The sequence below is a fragment of the Lathamus discolor genome, chromosome 6 (genome assembly GCF_037157495.1).
Source record: "Lathamus discolor isolate bLatDis1 chromosome 6, bLatDis1.hap1, whole genome shotgun sequence".
NCBI classification, from domain to species: domain Eukaryota; kingdom Metazoa; phylum Chordata; class Aves; order Psittaciformes; family Psittacidae; genus Lathamus; species Lathamus discolor.
Genome location: NC_088889.1, coordinates 36,726,405 through 36,744,338, shown reverse-complemented (window position 1 = coordinate 36,744,338; position 17,934 = coordinate 36,726,405). Strand labels below are relative to the sequence as shown.

Here is a 17,934-nt window from a genome sequence, read left to right as displayed (position 1 = left end):
TCTTTCTTCTTTCCCTCTCTTTTTTCTGCATTAACTTTTTCCTGGACAAATGCAGGGGATGTAGCTTTTATATCTCAAAAGCTATCACCTTATGCAAGAGATGTAACTATGATCATGTAAGACCTATGATTTATTAGGGTGCTGGAGCCTCTGACATGGTGCTTTGCATAATATTCATAGATGTTTCCTTCTGCTTTCCAAAATCTCCCTTTTTCTTTCAAATGCAACAGTTTTCTTTCTTGCTTCCTGGTTCTACATTACTGTGTAGTTTTGCAGTCCTTCATTAAACAACCGCCAGGTTTCATTGCTACAACAAGCCTACATTTCCCTGAAGAGTGAAATAGTTTGTATGTGTGGCATGAAGTCAGGAGAGCACTTTGGATTCTCTGTGGCTGAATGATTCTTGAGGAAAAGAAGGTATTACTTTCCAGAGGATCTAAGAAGATGCCAGGGGAAAGGGTTTTGAGCCACTGGACAGTGTGTTAAGCCACGCATCCCAGTCAGTGAGTGCTGACTGAGGCACTGCTTCTTGCCTTTCCTATTGTGCCCTATCAGTGAGCCTCAAAGTTGCACTTGGTTGACTGGCTATCAAAGAACTACAGCATAAAATGAATTGTACTTAATCTGTCCGTCCACTTCCCAAATCTGAATGCTGCCTCTCTCTCTCTGCTCTTCCTCCTGTCTGCTCCCTTTCCAGCCATGGCAAAATTCATGTGGCATCAGTTAGAGACATGCCAGAGATCTCCCAAGGGAGGGGAAATGTGAGTTTGGTATACCTCACAAGGAGAGCACATTAAGTGTATCTGCTCAGCTGCCTCCCTAACTCAGCATGCAGCTCTTTTTCTGCCTAAAGAGCTCAGCCAAATTACAGGTGGAGGACTGAGTAACCTGCCTGTTTCTCTTTTCCTCTTCCTCTGCTCTTGCACCCTGCAGATATTTTCTAGTAACCTCTGCAGGCAGAAAAGCAGGCACCTTCTCATGGGTTTCTCCAAAGTTAAAGTAGGTTTTAAGACTGTCTTTCCATTGTAATTGAGACAAACAAGCAAGGTCAACGGGTAATAGTGAACGATGCTCTCTTCCCTGTGAGATGTCTGGTCCATTTTCGTTCAAGGGATTTCTTAAATGAATACAGCTTTACTTGTAGATAGTGCAGTCTCTCTCACATCTCCATAAAGAAGTATTTCGAGCATTTGGGTCACTGGTTTTCCTCCCTTTCATCAGGGCATCACAGAGGTCATTGTCAGCAATCAGAGGTAGACACAAATCCTTCTCTGTGTCTATTTTGTGCTGATGATCTTTCTTTGAATTTACCAAGATAAATGCCTCAATGTTGCATCTGGTCTGCAAAGAGCACTATAATATGACTCTTGAGAACATGGCAGTTCATAGACTTTGCTATCCAGAGAGATTTTAAAAGACTTGTCCATGGCAGAACATGCAGTCAGCTCCATTCACCTGAACAACTCAACTGGTTGAAAGTGAGTCATTTCTCTGAGTGAAATTATCCTATCCTTTTCTTCTGCTATAAAGGCAGAAGTCAAATCAAAAAGACAGTGCTCAGATACAACAGTGAATATTCCTCAAATCTTGCAATAGTCAGGCAGAAAGGCTTGGTTTGACGTGGTAGCATGAAGACTCTTGAGCATATGTGCATTCACATTTTGAGCTGGGCTTTCTCACAGTTCTTGGACAGCAGATTCATTCTGAGATCGAGGTACCTAGTACAGTGAAGCTCCATTGGACTTTGGTTGCTTCTCTGAATTTTCTCAACCTGCTGGAGATGGCAGAGTGGCGTGGAGAAGCCCCAGGAGGGACACTCTTTGCAATCTTCCATAGCTTTCTCCAGCCAGGCAGGGTAGAAAATTCAATGACTTTCAGTGACATATTTTGCTGCCAGTGTGTGCCAAGACAAAGAAGCAGCTAATTTCAGTTCTTCAAACTTGCCAAGGCTTTTGCTTGCAATAGGAAAGATTTAGGGTGAAAATTCAGCTCATTTTTTTCTTCATCCGTGCCTTTGGGAAGGTTGGGGATGGCACAACAGGTTCCATGCAGCAATGAAACCATGTATTTTGCTGATTCTGAGTTGGTCTCTGAATGATGGCTAAGATGTAATTTTAAAGAAGTTGTCAACAGATTACTACTGCGAAGTATAAACCTTAGCGGTTTCTGGCAGTCTTCAGGTATAGGTATAGTGGTAGGACTGAGTTTCTGAAAACTCTCTCAGTGTCTGCGCTGAGCTCTTCTTCCTTTTCTCTCCCCACCCCCTGAGATGAATGATTAACTTCTACTGATCGCTAATAAAGCAACAGTAGAAAGGAGGGAATACTGAGCCTGTCAGAACCACGTGATGGGGAACAAGATCTGTTATTACAGCCCCAGTAAGATGAGGTAAGAGCAGTGCATGCCCCGGACTTCTCTGCGATATTGCAGCAGATAGGGACTTATACGACCAAGGTCCATTATCAGCTGCTGCTATTGATGCCCTGGCTAAAGAACTGCATGGCATGGTGGTGAGGTGAGGAAAAGGCAGCAGACACTGAAAAGAGGAAAGGATGGCAACCCAGGTTTCAAAACTGTGACATGGCTTGTAATATGCAGCAGTTCTGGCTTTCAAGAGATGCATTAGTTCCCTATAAATCACCTCAGTCTATTTATCTATAAAGCCCTCTATAAATCATCTTACTCCATTTTGTTTTACTGGGCGGAGGAAGAAGGGTCTTCACTAAGCAGGATTTCTCTTGTGTGACAATGCAGCCTTGAAAAGCAAGCTGAGCCTCTCTCGTCTAAATGGAAAGGATCCCTGAGGTGAAAGCTCCCTTCAAACCAGGTTACTGACATTTACTTAATACCGTCTGTAGCAGGATTATCATTAAAGCTGCCCAAAAGCACATTAATCTCTCTGGATCCGTCCAAGCGCTGGATTGTAATGGCATTTAATCAGAGAAGGCTTTGATTTCTAAAGACAAGTGCAAACACTGAAATATCTGCCTGTGGAACAGTTACTTATTCATGTGCAAGTGTAGCTGAGGAGGAGCGTGCAGCGAGGGTATTGACAGTGGGAGGGAAGCCTGGAGAGGGGAGTTATTGAAGAAATGAGCTGGCATGAGTTTTGAGGGAAGACCAAGCCATGGCAAGGTTAAGAATGCTGTTACTGTTTCAAGAGGCAAGAGCATTTACAGTATTGTTTGGGAAGATACATTTGGGAGAAGTGGGAAGAGCAGGGAAGGAAGGAAAAACAGGCTGAGGTGCTCTTAAGATGTTTGTATTCTACTGTATGCAGGAGGGAAGGAAGGATAGCAAGGGTACTTAGAGCATGGACTTTTGAACAAGATCCTAAATGGCACAGATGCTCCTTTTGCACCCATTCTGATTTTAGCTGATTAATTTAGAGAGACTTTATCTGTATACAAATCTTAACATCAATCTGATGCATGAATCTTCCCTGTCCTTCCTTGTGGATGGTCTGCCTGCCTTCACAGAGGCTGCTGGATCAGCAGGCTGTTGGAGCTGTGGAGCTCACAAAGGCACTCCTGGCATGTGCTGTAGTGCCTCCAACTAAGCAGCCAGCTCAGGTAGCCAAGTGGAGAGTCCCCCATGATGACCCTGGCTTGGTCTTGAGTCAGAGAAAGGAAACAATGCCGTGTACTTCAGCTCACTAGAGCCTAATCATGAGCCATGGATGATTCAGAGGTCAGGAAAGTGTTTTGTCCAGCTGAGATGTGAAAGCAACCAGCTAAGGTACTTATGATGAGCTACTGCGCACAATTATTGCCATCTGTCACCCATCCTACTGTAGCTTTTTCTTCTTCCTTCTGTTACTAAATGGGTCGTGCACTGGAATGGTATCTCTTAGCTCGATAAAGAGCCCAGCTACCTTAATGTGGTTGATAGCTTTGCAACTTGAAATATGCTTTTAATGTGGGATTTACCCCTCTGCCAAGAATCAGGAGCTGCTGCCTTGTAGCTGCTAAAATTTAGTGGGATTTCCCAGGGTGAGATCTTTTTGTTAGCGCAAGTGTGGAAACCTCTCATGTCTCAAGTATTTGTGCTTATAACACTCAAGTGTTAGATGAAATGGAGCATGGAGAAGAACAATTTCTGGGGAAAATGGCTATTCTTGCTCTTTGCACCTGCTGATTTAATCTGGGGAGAGGTTTCCCTGCAGATTCTCCTACATTTCCTCTTGTCTGAAGCTTAATGAAAATTGACAAGGCACTGGTAAGCGAGGATAGCGACCTCCAGTATTTCAGCTTCTGAACTGTTCAAAGACATCAGGTAAAAGTTAAATTACGCACAAACTCGTTTCTTACTGAGAGTCAGTCTGAAGCATCAATGTCAATCAACTGCTTCAGTCTCAGCAAGATGCTTTGCATTAAATCTGAGGAAATACAACTACATTTAAAGCTAAGGGAAAAAGATGCCCATAGCCATTTTGGGTCTGACAGAGATGCGTGAAACAATTAAACAATGACTGGTCTTCTCTACCTGTGTCCTGTTGAGAATCTGTAGAAACTTACCAAGTTAGTCTCTCACTTCCCTGGGTGGATGAGTCAGAATATTTTTCCCCACTTAAATGCTGTGGAAGATGGGGCTTTGAGCCAGAAAATAATTTCCTCAGTTCCCAGCAGAGAGTGTGGGGCATTCTAGGAATACACTCCAGGAGTCCTAAAAACTCTTCCTGTATCTTAATGACATCATGTGTGTCCAGACATCACCTTGCTGTGATGCTAATCAGTGCATAGCAATAGTTCTGCATTACAGAGCACTGTGTTTTGATCCTCACAACTGGATCACACAAGGCAGAGTGTGAAATCGCATCTCTTGTGTGTGACCATCCTAATCTGCTCTGGAGAAGAGCCACTTCAGACCAGAGGCACAGAGCAGGTTCCAAATTGTGGCTGTTCTCCATCCGCACCCTTTGCTAATTTGACACCAGTTTAATTGGGCAGGATTGCCTTAGCAGGATTAAACAAACCCTTAGATGATGGCTGTAATAACAATGAAAGAAAGCAAAACCCAATGCACTCTTCAATCCAATTAACCTTCGATTAAGGTTCCAAAATCGATGCTATTATTTTGGCCTCGGGAGGTAATATTGAACCCTGAGAAATGAGCTGCACAACGACCTTTACTTTTAATGAGATCAATAGAAGTTAGTGTCGCCATCTCTTAAAATAATTGGCAAATATTACAGCCAAATTAAGGCCAGAGACTAGTATCTGCTCCAGATCTAAAGAGACAGTCACAGATGGAGGTGGGATAGGAAAGGATGATGCCCTGTCAGGCAGTTTCATCTGGGACTTATCAGGAGCAGGCGTGAGATCAGCTCTACAGGACCATGTCACAGGACTTTTCTTAGCCTTTCTTCTTCATGCTAGTTGGAGGCATGGAGCCAGTTTGCTCACAAGGCCAGGAAAGTATCAGTGACTTTCCGTGGATAACCAAGGCTGATTTGTTGCATTGCAGTTGCCCGTGAACATGATAATGTGTCATCTTTTTACTGCAGGAGTATTCACAGGCTGAAATTTGCACACATTCTTTCCTTTCTGAGAGGTTTCTTGCTCACTATTGCATATTGGTGTTTTTAAAGATTCTAATTTGTGATGGACTTTCCAGTGTTTTGTTATTGTCAAGTTGCTCTGTCATGGATGTATGCTGATCCATTAAGAAGTATGATTTATACAGCAGCTGGTGTGTCCCCAAAAGTTTGCTGCTATGGGCCTGTATGCAACGGAATATAATAGGGTTCATCAAAAGCAGCTCTTAGTGGAGGGTAACAGGTTGTCTAGGCTTTCAGAACTGATGGCAGCAACTGCAGCTGTGTACGTATACAAGAAACACATCCTTGCTGCTATCTACACTACATCTGAATTAGATGACAGAAATGCAATATATGTACTTGATAAAATCCTTGGTACCTGGATATGAGTTGGTTAACTAGAAATGGTGGGGATTAGCAGGGAAATTGCAAAGTAGGTAAGAAAATGATACATGCAATGGTGGGGAGAGATTACCATAGAGGAGTTTTGTGAGGTTTGCTCTTGAAACTGATCTTATTTAGTAAATTCAGTGATGACCTTGACACAAACAGAACTATGTGAAGGAGGTTGTTGATGACAACAAGTTGAGAGGTTCTGTCATTGTAGGGAAGGACCAGAGTGGCAATAGCACTTAGTGGCCTTGAGGACTGAAGTGATAGAAAGGGATAACAATGAGCAATACAGAGTGAAAATCTTAAAACTAATATGAAGATTTCCTTAAGTATGCTGGGAGTTTATCAGAGGGAAGTGACATGTTAGAATTAACTTTGGGATGTTAGTCAATCACAGAGTAAGTGTGTGTTTCCAGAGCAGTGCAACTGGAAATGTAAAAGGCAGGTTGACTCCTGAGACACATTACATAAAGGAACATCCTGTAGAAATGGGGCAGTATTTGTGCTGTATTTATGCTGATAATTACCTTACTGGTGAACACACTGGAGTAGTAAATACTGTAGAGGGAAGGAAGTAGTTAAACTTCAGGTTCGTGTTAGCTAAGGAAATTTAAACGGGGCATCATTAAAATGAAGGTGGGATTTAGGGGAAGGGTTTTGACCGTCTAAAGAATGAATTTTTGGAACAGCCTCCAAAGTCATACATTTATGTCTTTCTTATTTCCAGTGAACTTGACTAGTTTATAGAGATACTGTGTGATACTGTACAATAACGGTCCTTAATGTCTGCACCACATTCTTGTTTTGTTTGATAGTGACTTTTAACTCATGTAAGATAATTTGTGGCATGTAACATCCTTGCTGTACTGAGTACATAAAATGAACTTCGTGTGCTTAGTTTGGTGAAGAGCCTGGCTGTTCTACATGTATCTGGCACTCCACTGTTTTTACCCCAGCTGCTGACTCTTCATCTCATTGTCTGTGATCTGCTTATTCTTCGGCTTCTGTTTTTGCAAAATGAAAACATTGGGCTAAAAAAGTACGGTTTTCCTGACATAGTGTCATGGTCATGTCACGTAATGTGGCAATGGCAGGTCGCTATTTGCATTGACTGGTGAGGCCACAGGCTACTTGGCTGTAGTCATCATATTCTGCTGCAGTACAGACAGGCAAATCAAACTTCTTGTTGCCAGTAACACACCTTCTGGCAATAGGCAAGGACATGCCTCTGGCCAGAGTCTGGTGTCATCCTAACACATAAAGCTCAGCTCTGCTTGCTGACTAGCATATTTTTTTCCTTATGTGTTATGCCTAAATTATGCTATTCTTTATTACACCCTCTTCTGCCTGGTTGTATTTCTTGTAGCACATCTAGTGCTACAAGTGCTTCTGCTTCCTTGCTCTTCAGACCTTCAAGCATTGGTAGACTGGCCCTCCTCTGCTATTCCTTAGCCAACTTCAGAATCTTCAGTACTCCTTATCTTTTTTTTCCTGAGTAAATTCCTCCTGCATCCTGCTCATTTATTTGCTCTCTCTGAACTCACTGTGTATAGTCGGCATCTCTCTGTCAATGTGGAAGTGAGTGCAGGATTCCAAGGGTGATTATTATTTTTTTTTACGATGTGCAGCAGAACAATGCTGGGGTAATGATAAGGACCTCCTTGTGTTGGATGAAAAACTGGGAAAGGAATTATGACCTCTGCCTGTCATAACAAAAGGCCTGTGTGTTTACTCTGGTCTTTGCTTCCGTGCATCACTGCAACCTTTTGTCTAATTTGCAATGCACTTTCACCCTGAGGTCCTATACAGCTTAAATGCATGCTGAATTCCTCCCTTCTCCTGAGTAGAGGTTTTCATACGTTTGTTTTCTCTTTTCACCTGACAGTATTCTTCCAGTGTGGTTTATGTATGTTGTTTATCCAGCGCCCTTCTTAATAACGGTGGCATAAAGGCTCATAGTGATGGCGCACTGTACTGGAGAATTAATGTGTATAAGGTTTTTCATGGTTTTTTTTCCTAAATGTTTTCCCTAGAAACGTGAACTCCTTTTTGTCTGCGTTATATGATAGGTCGCTCTTCATGTATTACACTATAAGCCCTAGAAATGTAACCTTCCTTTTTTGTTTAGAATTTGACAGTATTGGTGCTATCTTAATTCAATATAAATCCTATTTTTTGTCAACAGGCAAAAATATGTGAAAATACTTTAGTGTGCAGCACAGTTCCATCTCTTACACACTGGGGAATTTTGTTTTCCAAACTAAAGACTGTTTATATGTTTATGTCATAAATCCCTGTAACATATCTTCTGTATGCTAACAGAGTTGAACAAAATGCGATCCTCTTTCTTAAAGAAGCTATAAAGCGTAGTTTCAACTACTGCAGATATTCAAGGTTGCATGCTAGGGAAGAGGTAAATATAAATACAGCAGGGAAAAGAGAGAGGATGGGGATCATGCAGTGAAGTTTGTCTTGTACCCATGACCTAGGCTATGGGTCTGATCAGGACTGTGACCCCTCTGTTTTCATGGAAAGGTGGGAAGATGAATCCCCAAGCTTCTTTTGTGTTGCTTTGTTGTCTGCAAAAGGCTATGGCCACAGATCAGTTTAGTAACCTGTCTGCTGATTCAGGAGAGGAGACCTTTCCTGCATGTGGAGTCTACAGCCACCCCATAAGATGCTGTTATGAGGATGGTGTGGATAACTTAGTGAGAGGTGTTTTTATAGGATTATAGGATATTTGAGATTGGAAGGGGCTTCAGGAAGTCTCCTATAAAGAAGCCACCTAAGGCAGGGTCAGCTGTGAGGTCAGATCAACTTACTCAGGGTGTTATCCAGCCAGGTCTAAAACTTCCAAGGATGGTGGTTGCACAACCTCTATGGGCAACTTGTTCCACTGCTTGACTTTCTCAGCATATGCCATTACCACAGCACAGAAGGACAGTCCGCTGTCTTTGATGCAGCCCATATTCTGGTGCCCCAAATTATTAGCTTTCTAGGTTTTAGCCATGAACAACCAACAGGTTTTCAGAACTGCCAGCCCTTGTATGGATTTGTGTTTAATGGGCATGAGGCATCACATTGCGCCCCAGATTGTCCCCAGGTCCTCATCTTCAATAATTTTGTGCTCTTCCAGGTTCCTGGAGGGCAAAGAGTGAGGCAAAGAGGGCAAAATGCAGCTCCTTCAGTGTGTTTGCGCAGGTGTTGTGGTTGATACTATGATCAGTCATGATGTCCAAGTCCATTCCGCCTGGTGTGCAGGTCCCTGGGAGGCTGTGTGAATGAGGGACTGGCTTAAAACTGACTTTGTGGCATGTCCTTGGACTGTCAGCAAGTGCTACTCAGCTCTTCTAGGAGGTCACAGCACCTGGTACTGTGGTCCTATCCAGTTTTAGAGCTTGTTGATCTAGGAGACCTGTAAGGGTCACTTCATTGCTCCAGTGAGCTTGCTGGTGATTGAGGAGGGAAACGTTATTCCCCTCAGTCAGTAGTTTAAATAACACCGGTGTGGCATTAGGGGAGCTGCACTACAGGAGACTGTAGGGCTGTGCTATGCCACCTATGTGGGTGATTTGGCACGGGGGGCAGCATTCTCCATGATTGAGCAGTGTGGCTTCAAGTCCCATTTGAGGGATGGAGGGTTGTCCCACCTGGTCCTAAAGTTGTCCCTGTTGGTGTGTTACAGGAAGGGTTCCTGTTTTTCCTCCTCATTTTTAGTTACTTGGGCACTATTCATAATGAATGCTCTTCTTGGAGGTGGTTGCATTTCAGAGGTTGGTAAAACAAGCCCTTTCCTGGCTGACTGGTTGTCTGCAGGATGAGCTGTCACTAGTATTCCCATTACCTCTTCTACCACTTCTGCTTATGGGGACAGCTGCCTGTTTGCTGCTTACGCTGTGTGTCTGGGGACATGCTTGGAATCATTTATAATGATTGTCTTTTAATTGCTTGTTCAGCACTCCACCGTAGAGCTCTGTGCCACTCTCTGATGGCAGAGAGGGCTGGTGGTGGGATGTCAAGGCAAGTCACATTGCTGTGTTAGTGCAAGGCAAGGGATTGATCCTAGGCCCTGGGGATATTTGCTTGCTCCTAGGAGGTTTTTAACTTAAATAACATCTCTTGGTGATAAGGAGCAGTGGCATGGAGGAACACAGCAGTGACAGGATGATTTAAACAGCCTTTCTGTGCTTCTCCATCTTCACAGGCATTGCAAACCAGATTAGCATGGGTTTGAGGAAAGAAAGGGGGAAAGGGGGATGGAGGGAGGGAAGAGGGAATCCATGTTCATTCTGGTAAGCAGATTGACAGGCTTTGTCTCTTCCCACCCCCTCTCTGCTGAGTCCTGCTGCCATCCATGAATTGAAACACCAAAGTCTTCCTTCAAGTGGTCTCTCACCACCCCATCAGCTCTTTCCATGTCTTCCCTGTGAATGCCTGTCTGCCCCTATCTGCTGTCTTACTTTTTTCCTCATTGCTGGAAACCCCATTCCTACCCATAGGTATTTTCTCTCTTTTATGCCAGGCAAGTGTCCTTAAATAACCCTTGACCTCACAAACACCAGGGTAGATGCCAGCAGACACCCTGTGCATTTTTCAGTGTGAGGAGCTCTGCATATGGACAGTGGCACATACCAGACCCTTGCTCCCTGCAGTGCTGGCACGTCGGGGCTGCCTCCCCTCCTTGGCAGCCACCCTGCTGTGGTGGCACTGTGTGACCATCTCCTGTCTTCTCACAGATCTCTCGCAATCTGGGGAAACTCTACAGTGAAATGATCTTTGTGAATGGCTTTGTGCACTGTGACCCGCACCCAGGCAACGTGCTAGTGAGGAAATGCCCAGCCTCTGGCAAGGCCCACATTATCCTGCTGGACCATGGGCTCTACCAGGTATGTAGTGATGGGGAGCTTCTAGGGCCTCTGGAGGTGCCTGTGGGCAACAGGCTGAAAAAGTATACCCAGCTGCAGCCTTGTCTCTCTAAGCCCATATAGATACATTTTTCCCCAGTTCCCTTTCCATCATGGAATTCTGGGGCCCATGTCTTCCTCCCCAGGTGCTGAGTGAGTCCTTCCGCATGGACTACTGCCGCCTTTGGCAGGCCCTCATCAAGGCTGATATGAAGAGAGTACAGAAGTACAGCCGGCGGCTTGGGGCAGGGGATATGTACCCTCTCTTTGCCTGTGTGGTGACTGCCAGATCCTGGGAGGCTGTCAACAGGGGCATTGACAAGTCACCAGTCTCAGCCAGTGAGGTAGGTCCTGAGTGTTCTTCTCTATCGTGTGCCCTTCCTTTTCCTTGGGTACCCTTCCTTCTTGTAACCACTTGCTCCACTGATACTGCAGCAGTGTGGGGCAACCCCTGGCACCTCTGTAGCAAATTCTGCTTTGATAGCTGAGCCAGAAAAATCCAGGACTTCCTTCTGCTATGTGTTTTATAGTGGCTGAACTTAATTTCCCATTTTCAATTGTCATGGGCTGCTTAAATTTTGTATAATATTTTAATGGCTAAGTGTTCACCAGTTCTGGCAGGGGAAATGTTTGTAGATCAGCCTTTTATTTAAAAAGTGTGGAATGCAGCTTTGCAGGGAACCATCAAGGAGGATAAGTTAAGGTAGAGGAGACGTAAAGGCACAGTGGGAAGACATGAGAAGGATAATGCATTATCACTATTCATGTAAATGACTATCAGCACTGATACAAACTCCTAAAACCCCTTGGAAATTACCTCCCAATCAGAAGCCCTATTAACTTGGAGTCAAGGTTGCTTAACTGCAGATCCTGTCAACTCAATCACTACAAATCTAGGAAACTGCCACTTACATTCTTCTCCATTTCCTATACACACATGCTAGGCTGCTTCTCATGCTTCCTCTCAATCCTGAAACACACACCCCACCTTAAGAGTAGTAGCAGCCCTTGCCAACTGTGCTGTTTTTAGACATGAGCATGTAGTGCTGTGTTTTCAACCAGTGGACTAGTGTCTACAGGTAGAAACATGTTCCTGTGGTTTATTTTTATCTGCATTCGTTTGTAGTAGTGAGAATGAAATTCATTTAAGTAGCATTATAATATAGTCCTGTGAAATTCCTTTGGGTTGGCATTTTGTTTTGATGGATGTGGCAGAATTTGCTGCACTGGGTTGCCATTATCCATAGCAATGAGCTGGTCAGATACCTTGGGTAATGGACTCCCCCTGCACCCAGTACTTTGATTGCTTCCTACCTGAGTTAATTTTCTGCATATATTTTCTGCAGCAATAATGTAGTGACTGTCTTAGCAGAGCTGTGCTTGATCTGGTGAGCTCTGGAGATAGTTCCAGAAGAAAATCCAGAGGCACCAAAGAGAATCAACACAGAGCTGGATTTACTCTTATAAGGCCAGTGTTGAATCTGAGCTAAAAGGCAATGTTTATCCTAAACTGGATTGTGAATGTTATGCCAGAGGTGTAACTGCAGCTACATGGTGCCTTGTGAACTTTGTCATTGAGTTGAATTGCATGTATGGAGCCAGCTCTGTTGTCTTTGCCTACATGACACAATTAATGCCGAAACTGGATAATCCTGCAGCAGATAATGGGGAGCTGAGCAGATTTGCTGTGGCATTAGGATATGAGCTGCTGCTTGCCCTTAGTTTAGAGGTGCATTTGAAAGATTGTATCAGCAGCAAGAGCCATGTGCAGGCACTGGGGGCAGATACCATCAGCAGAGAGCTCCAGAGAGTGTGCTCAAGGATGTATGGACATGAGAGTAGCCTGTGAGGCAAGGAAGCAGCCCTTGTGAAACAAATCTTATCTGTAGTGTTGTGTCCAGTCTGGGGCACTGCATCTCAAGAAGCGTTTGATGAAACTGAGCCGAGTTCAGTAGGAAGCTGCAAGGATTAGGGGTCAAACAGATGCAACCCATGAGGTAAGCCTGGGCAAGTTAGGGCAGAAAATGTCTAGAAAAGCATGGGTCAAGAAGAGCTGTAGTAGTGATTTTCAAATCTGCTAAAGACTGCTGCAAAGAGGGCAAGAAGTAATGGGTTTAAATTCAGCTAAGGAGATTGGGCTGAAACATGGGAAAGGCCGGATCTAATGGCAGGGCCACTGTAATGGTGGTATGGATGGTCAGGAAGGCTTTGAGTTACATCACTGGAGAGTTTTAGGAGCAGGCTAGGCAAATGTGTGAAGATTGCTATAGGTGTAGTTGTTCCTGCCTTCAGCCATGGCCAGGCAGCTGACCACTCAGGGTGGTTGCTAGACTTATCTCATCTGATTTTATGATTGTGTTTCCTGCATCCTGCAGCAGCCTCAGTGACTGCAGCCAAGGGGCTTTTCTCAGGTCCTATGGCACAGCTCGTCTCTTCCTGAGCGTGCAGGCTTCGCCCTTGACAGAAAATGACAGTTGTGATGACAGATCATGTGGCTGTTTTGTGATGTGGACAAGCAGCTGGAGCTAAAAATACAAAGAAAATAAATAGAAATGAAAACTTATGTGTGTAAAATAAAGTAGGCACTGCAGTGGTGCTGGCCAGGATAAGGAATAAGGGATAAGAGATAATCAGGGAGGAATTTTCTGCCAGCAAGTAAGAGTGAGACATTAAGCATTTAGAAGAGCTAAGCTTCCTGCTGAAGCCTTGTGTATTTGGTCAGTGACAGAAGCAGGAGGACACAAAGATACATGTCAGCAGCAAAGCAATCATGGTGGTATGTGAGCTGTATACATCCCTGACCATCACCACCTGCACACTCGATTTGTGCAGGTCTGTTCCTTTCTAATAAGTCTGAAGTTGACAAAGAGTGAGTGTGAGATCCCATATCATGAAATAGAGACCAGCTGACCCTCATTCCAGAGGACAGAAGGTTTTAGAGCTGTTCGTTCCCGCAAAGGAGCCTGCTCCCTATAAGAAGTTTTTTACTGCCCTTTGCATGTGTCCTGCTGGATTCTGGAGATTTCAGATGTCCCAGGGACTTCTATTTGGATTTGCTGATTCATGTCATGGCCTCTGTAGGAAGAGGTAGGGACACAGTACGTGTATGGGATCAGCTTCACACCACACTGTATGACATTTACTGGGATGGTAGGAGAACCCAAATCTAAAAAGAAGCAGAGGAGTGGGGGCTGCCTGTCTTGCATGTTGTGGTGGTTCATGTTTGGAGGGGAGCCCATCTTAAGTGGCTCAGGTTGTAGTTATTAGTTATTACTGGGATCTTACAGTGGGCAGTGTGTTTGTTAGAAGTTTGGAAACCAAGGCACATGAAAGATCACTCTGTATCTACCTGGATCTTACACTCTTAAGCATCTGCTAATGGCTGCTGCCAGACAGGATATGAGTCTAGATAGACCCTTAATCTGACAGATGACAGTTTTTGATCTTTGGGTTAGTGTGACACTTAACTGCATAATGCTTTCTCACCTCTGCTGAGTTGTGCTTAGGACGAAGGACTCAACTAGGCTGTGGAAACAGCTTCATCAGTATAGCATAAAGCCATTAGTTGCATGGGACAGCAAGACAAGGAGCAGCCTGATAGTCCTTTCAGCATGCCTCCACCTTCCTGAACAGTCTGTGCTACCTGCAGCTCTGACAGCTTCAGGGCTGGTGAGGTGAGAATCAGTCAAAAGGTTGCAAGGGCAGTAATGAGACATGGTTGATGCAGGCTGCCTAGGGTCAAGAACTGAGATAGCAGCAGGTGCCCTGTTCTCCTGAGATGCTATTAATTTTGCCAGTGAGGGGACAGGGCCTTATCTCACTGACGGGTAGGTAGGATATGGCAGGAATGATCTGTGACTATGCTCTGAGTGGTTGGGACAGCCAGGTGTCTGCAGGAAAGCAGGACAAAGAGCTCTTTAGCTTTCAGCCTAGTCATGGGCTGCAAAGACACCATCTCCTCCTGCCAAATCTCAGCTGCACCTGGGCCGGGGTTTGCCATCCGTTCTTAACTTCTCTCTCCTTTCTCCCTGACATGATGCTGCTGGCTGCAGGATATGGAGATCCGGTCCAACACTGCTGCTTACCTACCCCAGATCACCCAGCTGCTCAACAATGTCCCCCGCCAGATGCTGCTGCTGCTGAAGACCAACGACTTATTAAGGGGGATTGAATTAGCTCTGAACACACGGGCCAGTGCCAGCTCCTTCCTCAACATGTCTCGCTGCTGCATCAGAGCTGTTTCCAAGTGAGTCTCTTCTTCAGGCACCACAAGCCAGTCATGGAGCAGCAGGGGCTGGTTGTCCCTGGAGGCAAGGAGCCAGGGAGGATCCCAGGGCCAGCGGGCCAGCCAGGGCCCAGTCCCACAGGAGCTGGGCAAGGCAAGCAGGACAGACTCTGAGAGGTCAGGTCCAATTGAAAGTCCATGTTGTAATGCAACTTCATGGTGACAGGACAGGTCCAAGGTCAAACCAGAAAGTCAATATGTATATCAGGTGTGGTGGTTGTCAGGCATGTCTATGGTGACAAGGCAGGGCTGAGGTCAAGCAAGAGGTCAGTATGTGAGCTGAAGTACAGGTCAAGGGGAACAGAGCATGAGCTGGGGGGCCATTACTCCTCCAGTGTAGCTCAGGCAGGGACTGAAGGTGCAGGTCTGAGATTAGCCTGAGTTCCTGAACCCATGAGCAGAAAGCTGGGGGAGGTCCCAGGGGACATAAAGACTTATTAGAACCCCCCACTTAGGGCCCTGACAAGGCCTAACTTGACCTCTTGCCCTCTTACTCTTAGCTGTGGACCATTCCCACTCAATAGCACATCTGCTGTGGTCCTACCCCTGCTCAGTTGCACATCTGGGCCTGTCTCTGTTGTTCTCACACGCATCAGCCTCTCCAGAGGACAGGTCTGTCACCCTGCGGCTGGTGACAGGGATGGACTTGGAGGCCTTAGGGTTTAGGGTTTGGTCCCTCCAGAGGAGGAGAAAGAGTTTCCTGTCCATTACAGGCATCATCACTGGGAAGTATTTGTGGGTAGGAAAGATCACTGAAAGTTTACTGCTGCCGGTTTCTGCAGCCTAATTGAGGGGCTAGGGCTGACTATGAAGATCAGGCTGATATTTAAAAGCCAGGAGCAGGAGTCGTGCAAGCAATTTCCATCTGTGAGTCTTATGAGTCAATGCACTTCTGCCTCAGATTCCTCCTTCTTGCAGGAGAAATAACATCTCACTGATGAGAGCCATGCAAATCCCAGTTAACCTCTGCTTCTAAGGAAAGGTGGAGAATTACTTTTCCTGGAATTAGTGTGTCAGGATTGCTGGGCTCTTAAGAGTGTGTTACCAGGAAAGGCTGGCTATAGGAGTGTGTACCTGTTCCTTTTAGCTGAAGTGAAGCTGGGCGTAGAAGCAGAGGATGCCATGGCTCAGAGTCAATCTGCACAGGGGCGAGAACTGGGCTCACAAGGGAGCAGGCTGTCTCTTCTGCCAGATTTGTGCTAGGAAGGCAGTCCCCAGCTCCCCAGGAGCGTTACTTGGAAAAAAATCCCTATTCCCATGGCTCTCCACTGCTAGTGATTCTCCAGATGTGGGATGTTCTCTCCTCTGGGGAGCGGATGAAGATGTATGACAGGCTGCCTGGGTTTCATCCTGCCGCATCTAATGCAGCTGTTTCTCTCATTCTAGGTACCAGAGAAGCAAGAGTCACTCACTTTACAGGAAGGCCCAGATCTCACTCACGGAAGCCCTGAGCCTGTGGCAGATCAGCTTGTATGAACTCTTCCTCTGGCTGAAGGGGTCTCAGCTGGGGAACTGGGTCATTGCTTTCCTGAGGCGGAGGCACCATTCTATGTACTGACATGAACTGGTGGGAGAGGCCCAGGTGCTCCCGCCCTCCCTTCTGCTCTCCACAGCACATTTGCCTTTCTGACTGTTTCTGCTATTCTGTGGGCTATTTTGGGGTCTTGTTCTATGTTACATGCTGCACTGTCTTTCTGTCTTTGCCTGTTACAGCATTAGCTTTCTCTGTGGCACTGGGAGGTGAAGCTGGTACTGGAGCTCTGCCGTTTCATGGTTTAGGAAAAGGAGGTGTGGGATACTGTATGCCAGGAAAGGCAGGGTGCTTTCTTTCCCCATCTGAGCAGGGAAAATTCCATTTAGATTCCAGTAGAAAGCAAAACCCTCTCCTTGGCTCTTTCTTAAATTATCTTACAGAATTTAAGAGAATGCCAGCCCTGCCTAGAATGCCTCACATTTCTCAGCCCCTCAGAGAGAGGTGGTCAGTCCCTTTAAAATCTAGTAGTGTTTATGTTAGTTTTTGCAATCTCCTTAGTCTGATTTCTGTTCAGGTGTGCAGAGAGTTTCTCAGAAGAGTGAGACCTTGTGGAGAGCTGGCACTAGGGCTTCCTCTTCCACCACTAGGGAAAGGGGAAATTGTGAGAGTGGTGGACTGGGACTCCAGCTTTCTGAGGCTCATCTCCAGTCCTGTCAGCAAGTGCCTCTGTGTCTTTGGACTTTTCCTGGTCTGTTTCCTTTCAGGTGAAATGGGGGAAGGGGACACTGGTCCTGCCTCTTTTCCAAAATTCAGGAGGAATGACAACTCAGGGCTCTGAAACTGCTGGTAATGTGTGTGTTCTGTAATGTACTGCCACATAGCAAAATAAATGTGTTGTAGCAAAGACCTCTGGGGGAGGGATGTCTGGCTGTGCACTCAGGGTGACATCTGGGCCTCTAACTTCAGTACTGTTCCTGTTTCTCCACTGAGTGAGTGATACCAGGCAGCGCTGCTACCTGCTTGCAAGCCAAATAAAATGACCTCTTGGTCCTTCCTCTTCATAAGAGGTTTGTTCCATATCTGGGCCTTCTGGAGCTGCGTCAGATAGGATGGAATGGAGGAGAGGGTGTCATTCTGCTGGGAGGACACGCCACTTTTTGCCACCCAGATCCACATTCAGCCTGCCTCCTCCCTGCCTGTGGTAGTGCACTGCAGCACATCTGTGAGATGTCACCATCCCTATGCCATGCACTGAGCATTTCACCTCGTCACTGCCTGTGACGTTTCACTGTTCCTGCCTCAGACAAAAACCTGCCACTTGCTCAGTGGTACAAGTGAC

The 17,934-nt window shown here is 45.6% G+C and overlaps 1 protein-coding gene across 3 annotated transcripts in view; it reads left to right on the top strand.

Moving 5' to 3' along the window:
• ADCK1 (aarF domain containing kinase 1) overlaps positions 1 to 17,674 on the top strand; it is a 79,577-nt gene extending 61,903 nt beyond the window's left edge. For all 3 annotated transcript variants that reach the window (XM_065685960.1, XM_065685961.1, XM_065685962.1), the window contains 4 exons: positions 10,669 to 10,818; positions 10,983 to 11,180; positions 14,889 to 15,082; positions 16,508 to 17,674. In XM_065685960.1, the coding sequence (XP_065542032.1) occupies positions 10,669 to 10,818; positions 10,983 to 11,180; positions 14,889 to 15,082; positions 16,508 to 16,679 (714 nt within the window). In that variant the 3' untranslated portion in view covers positions 16,680 to 17,674. The remainder of the gene's footprint in view (positions 1 to 10,668; positions 10,819 to 10,982; positions 11,181 to 14,888; positions 15,083 to 16,507) is intronic.
• Positions 17,675 to 17,934: the final 260 nt, after the last annotated feature.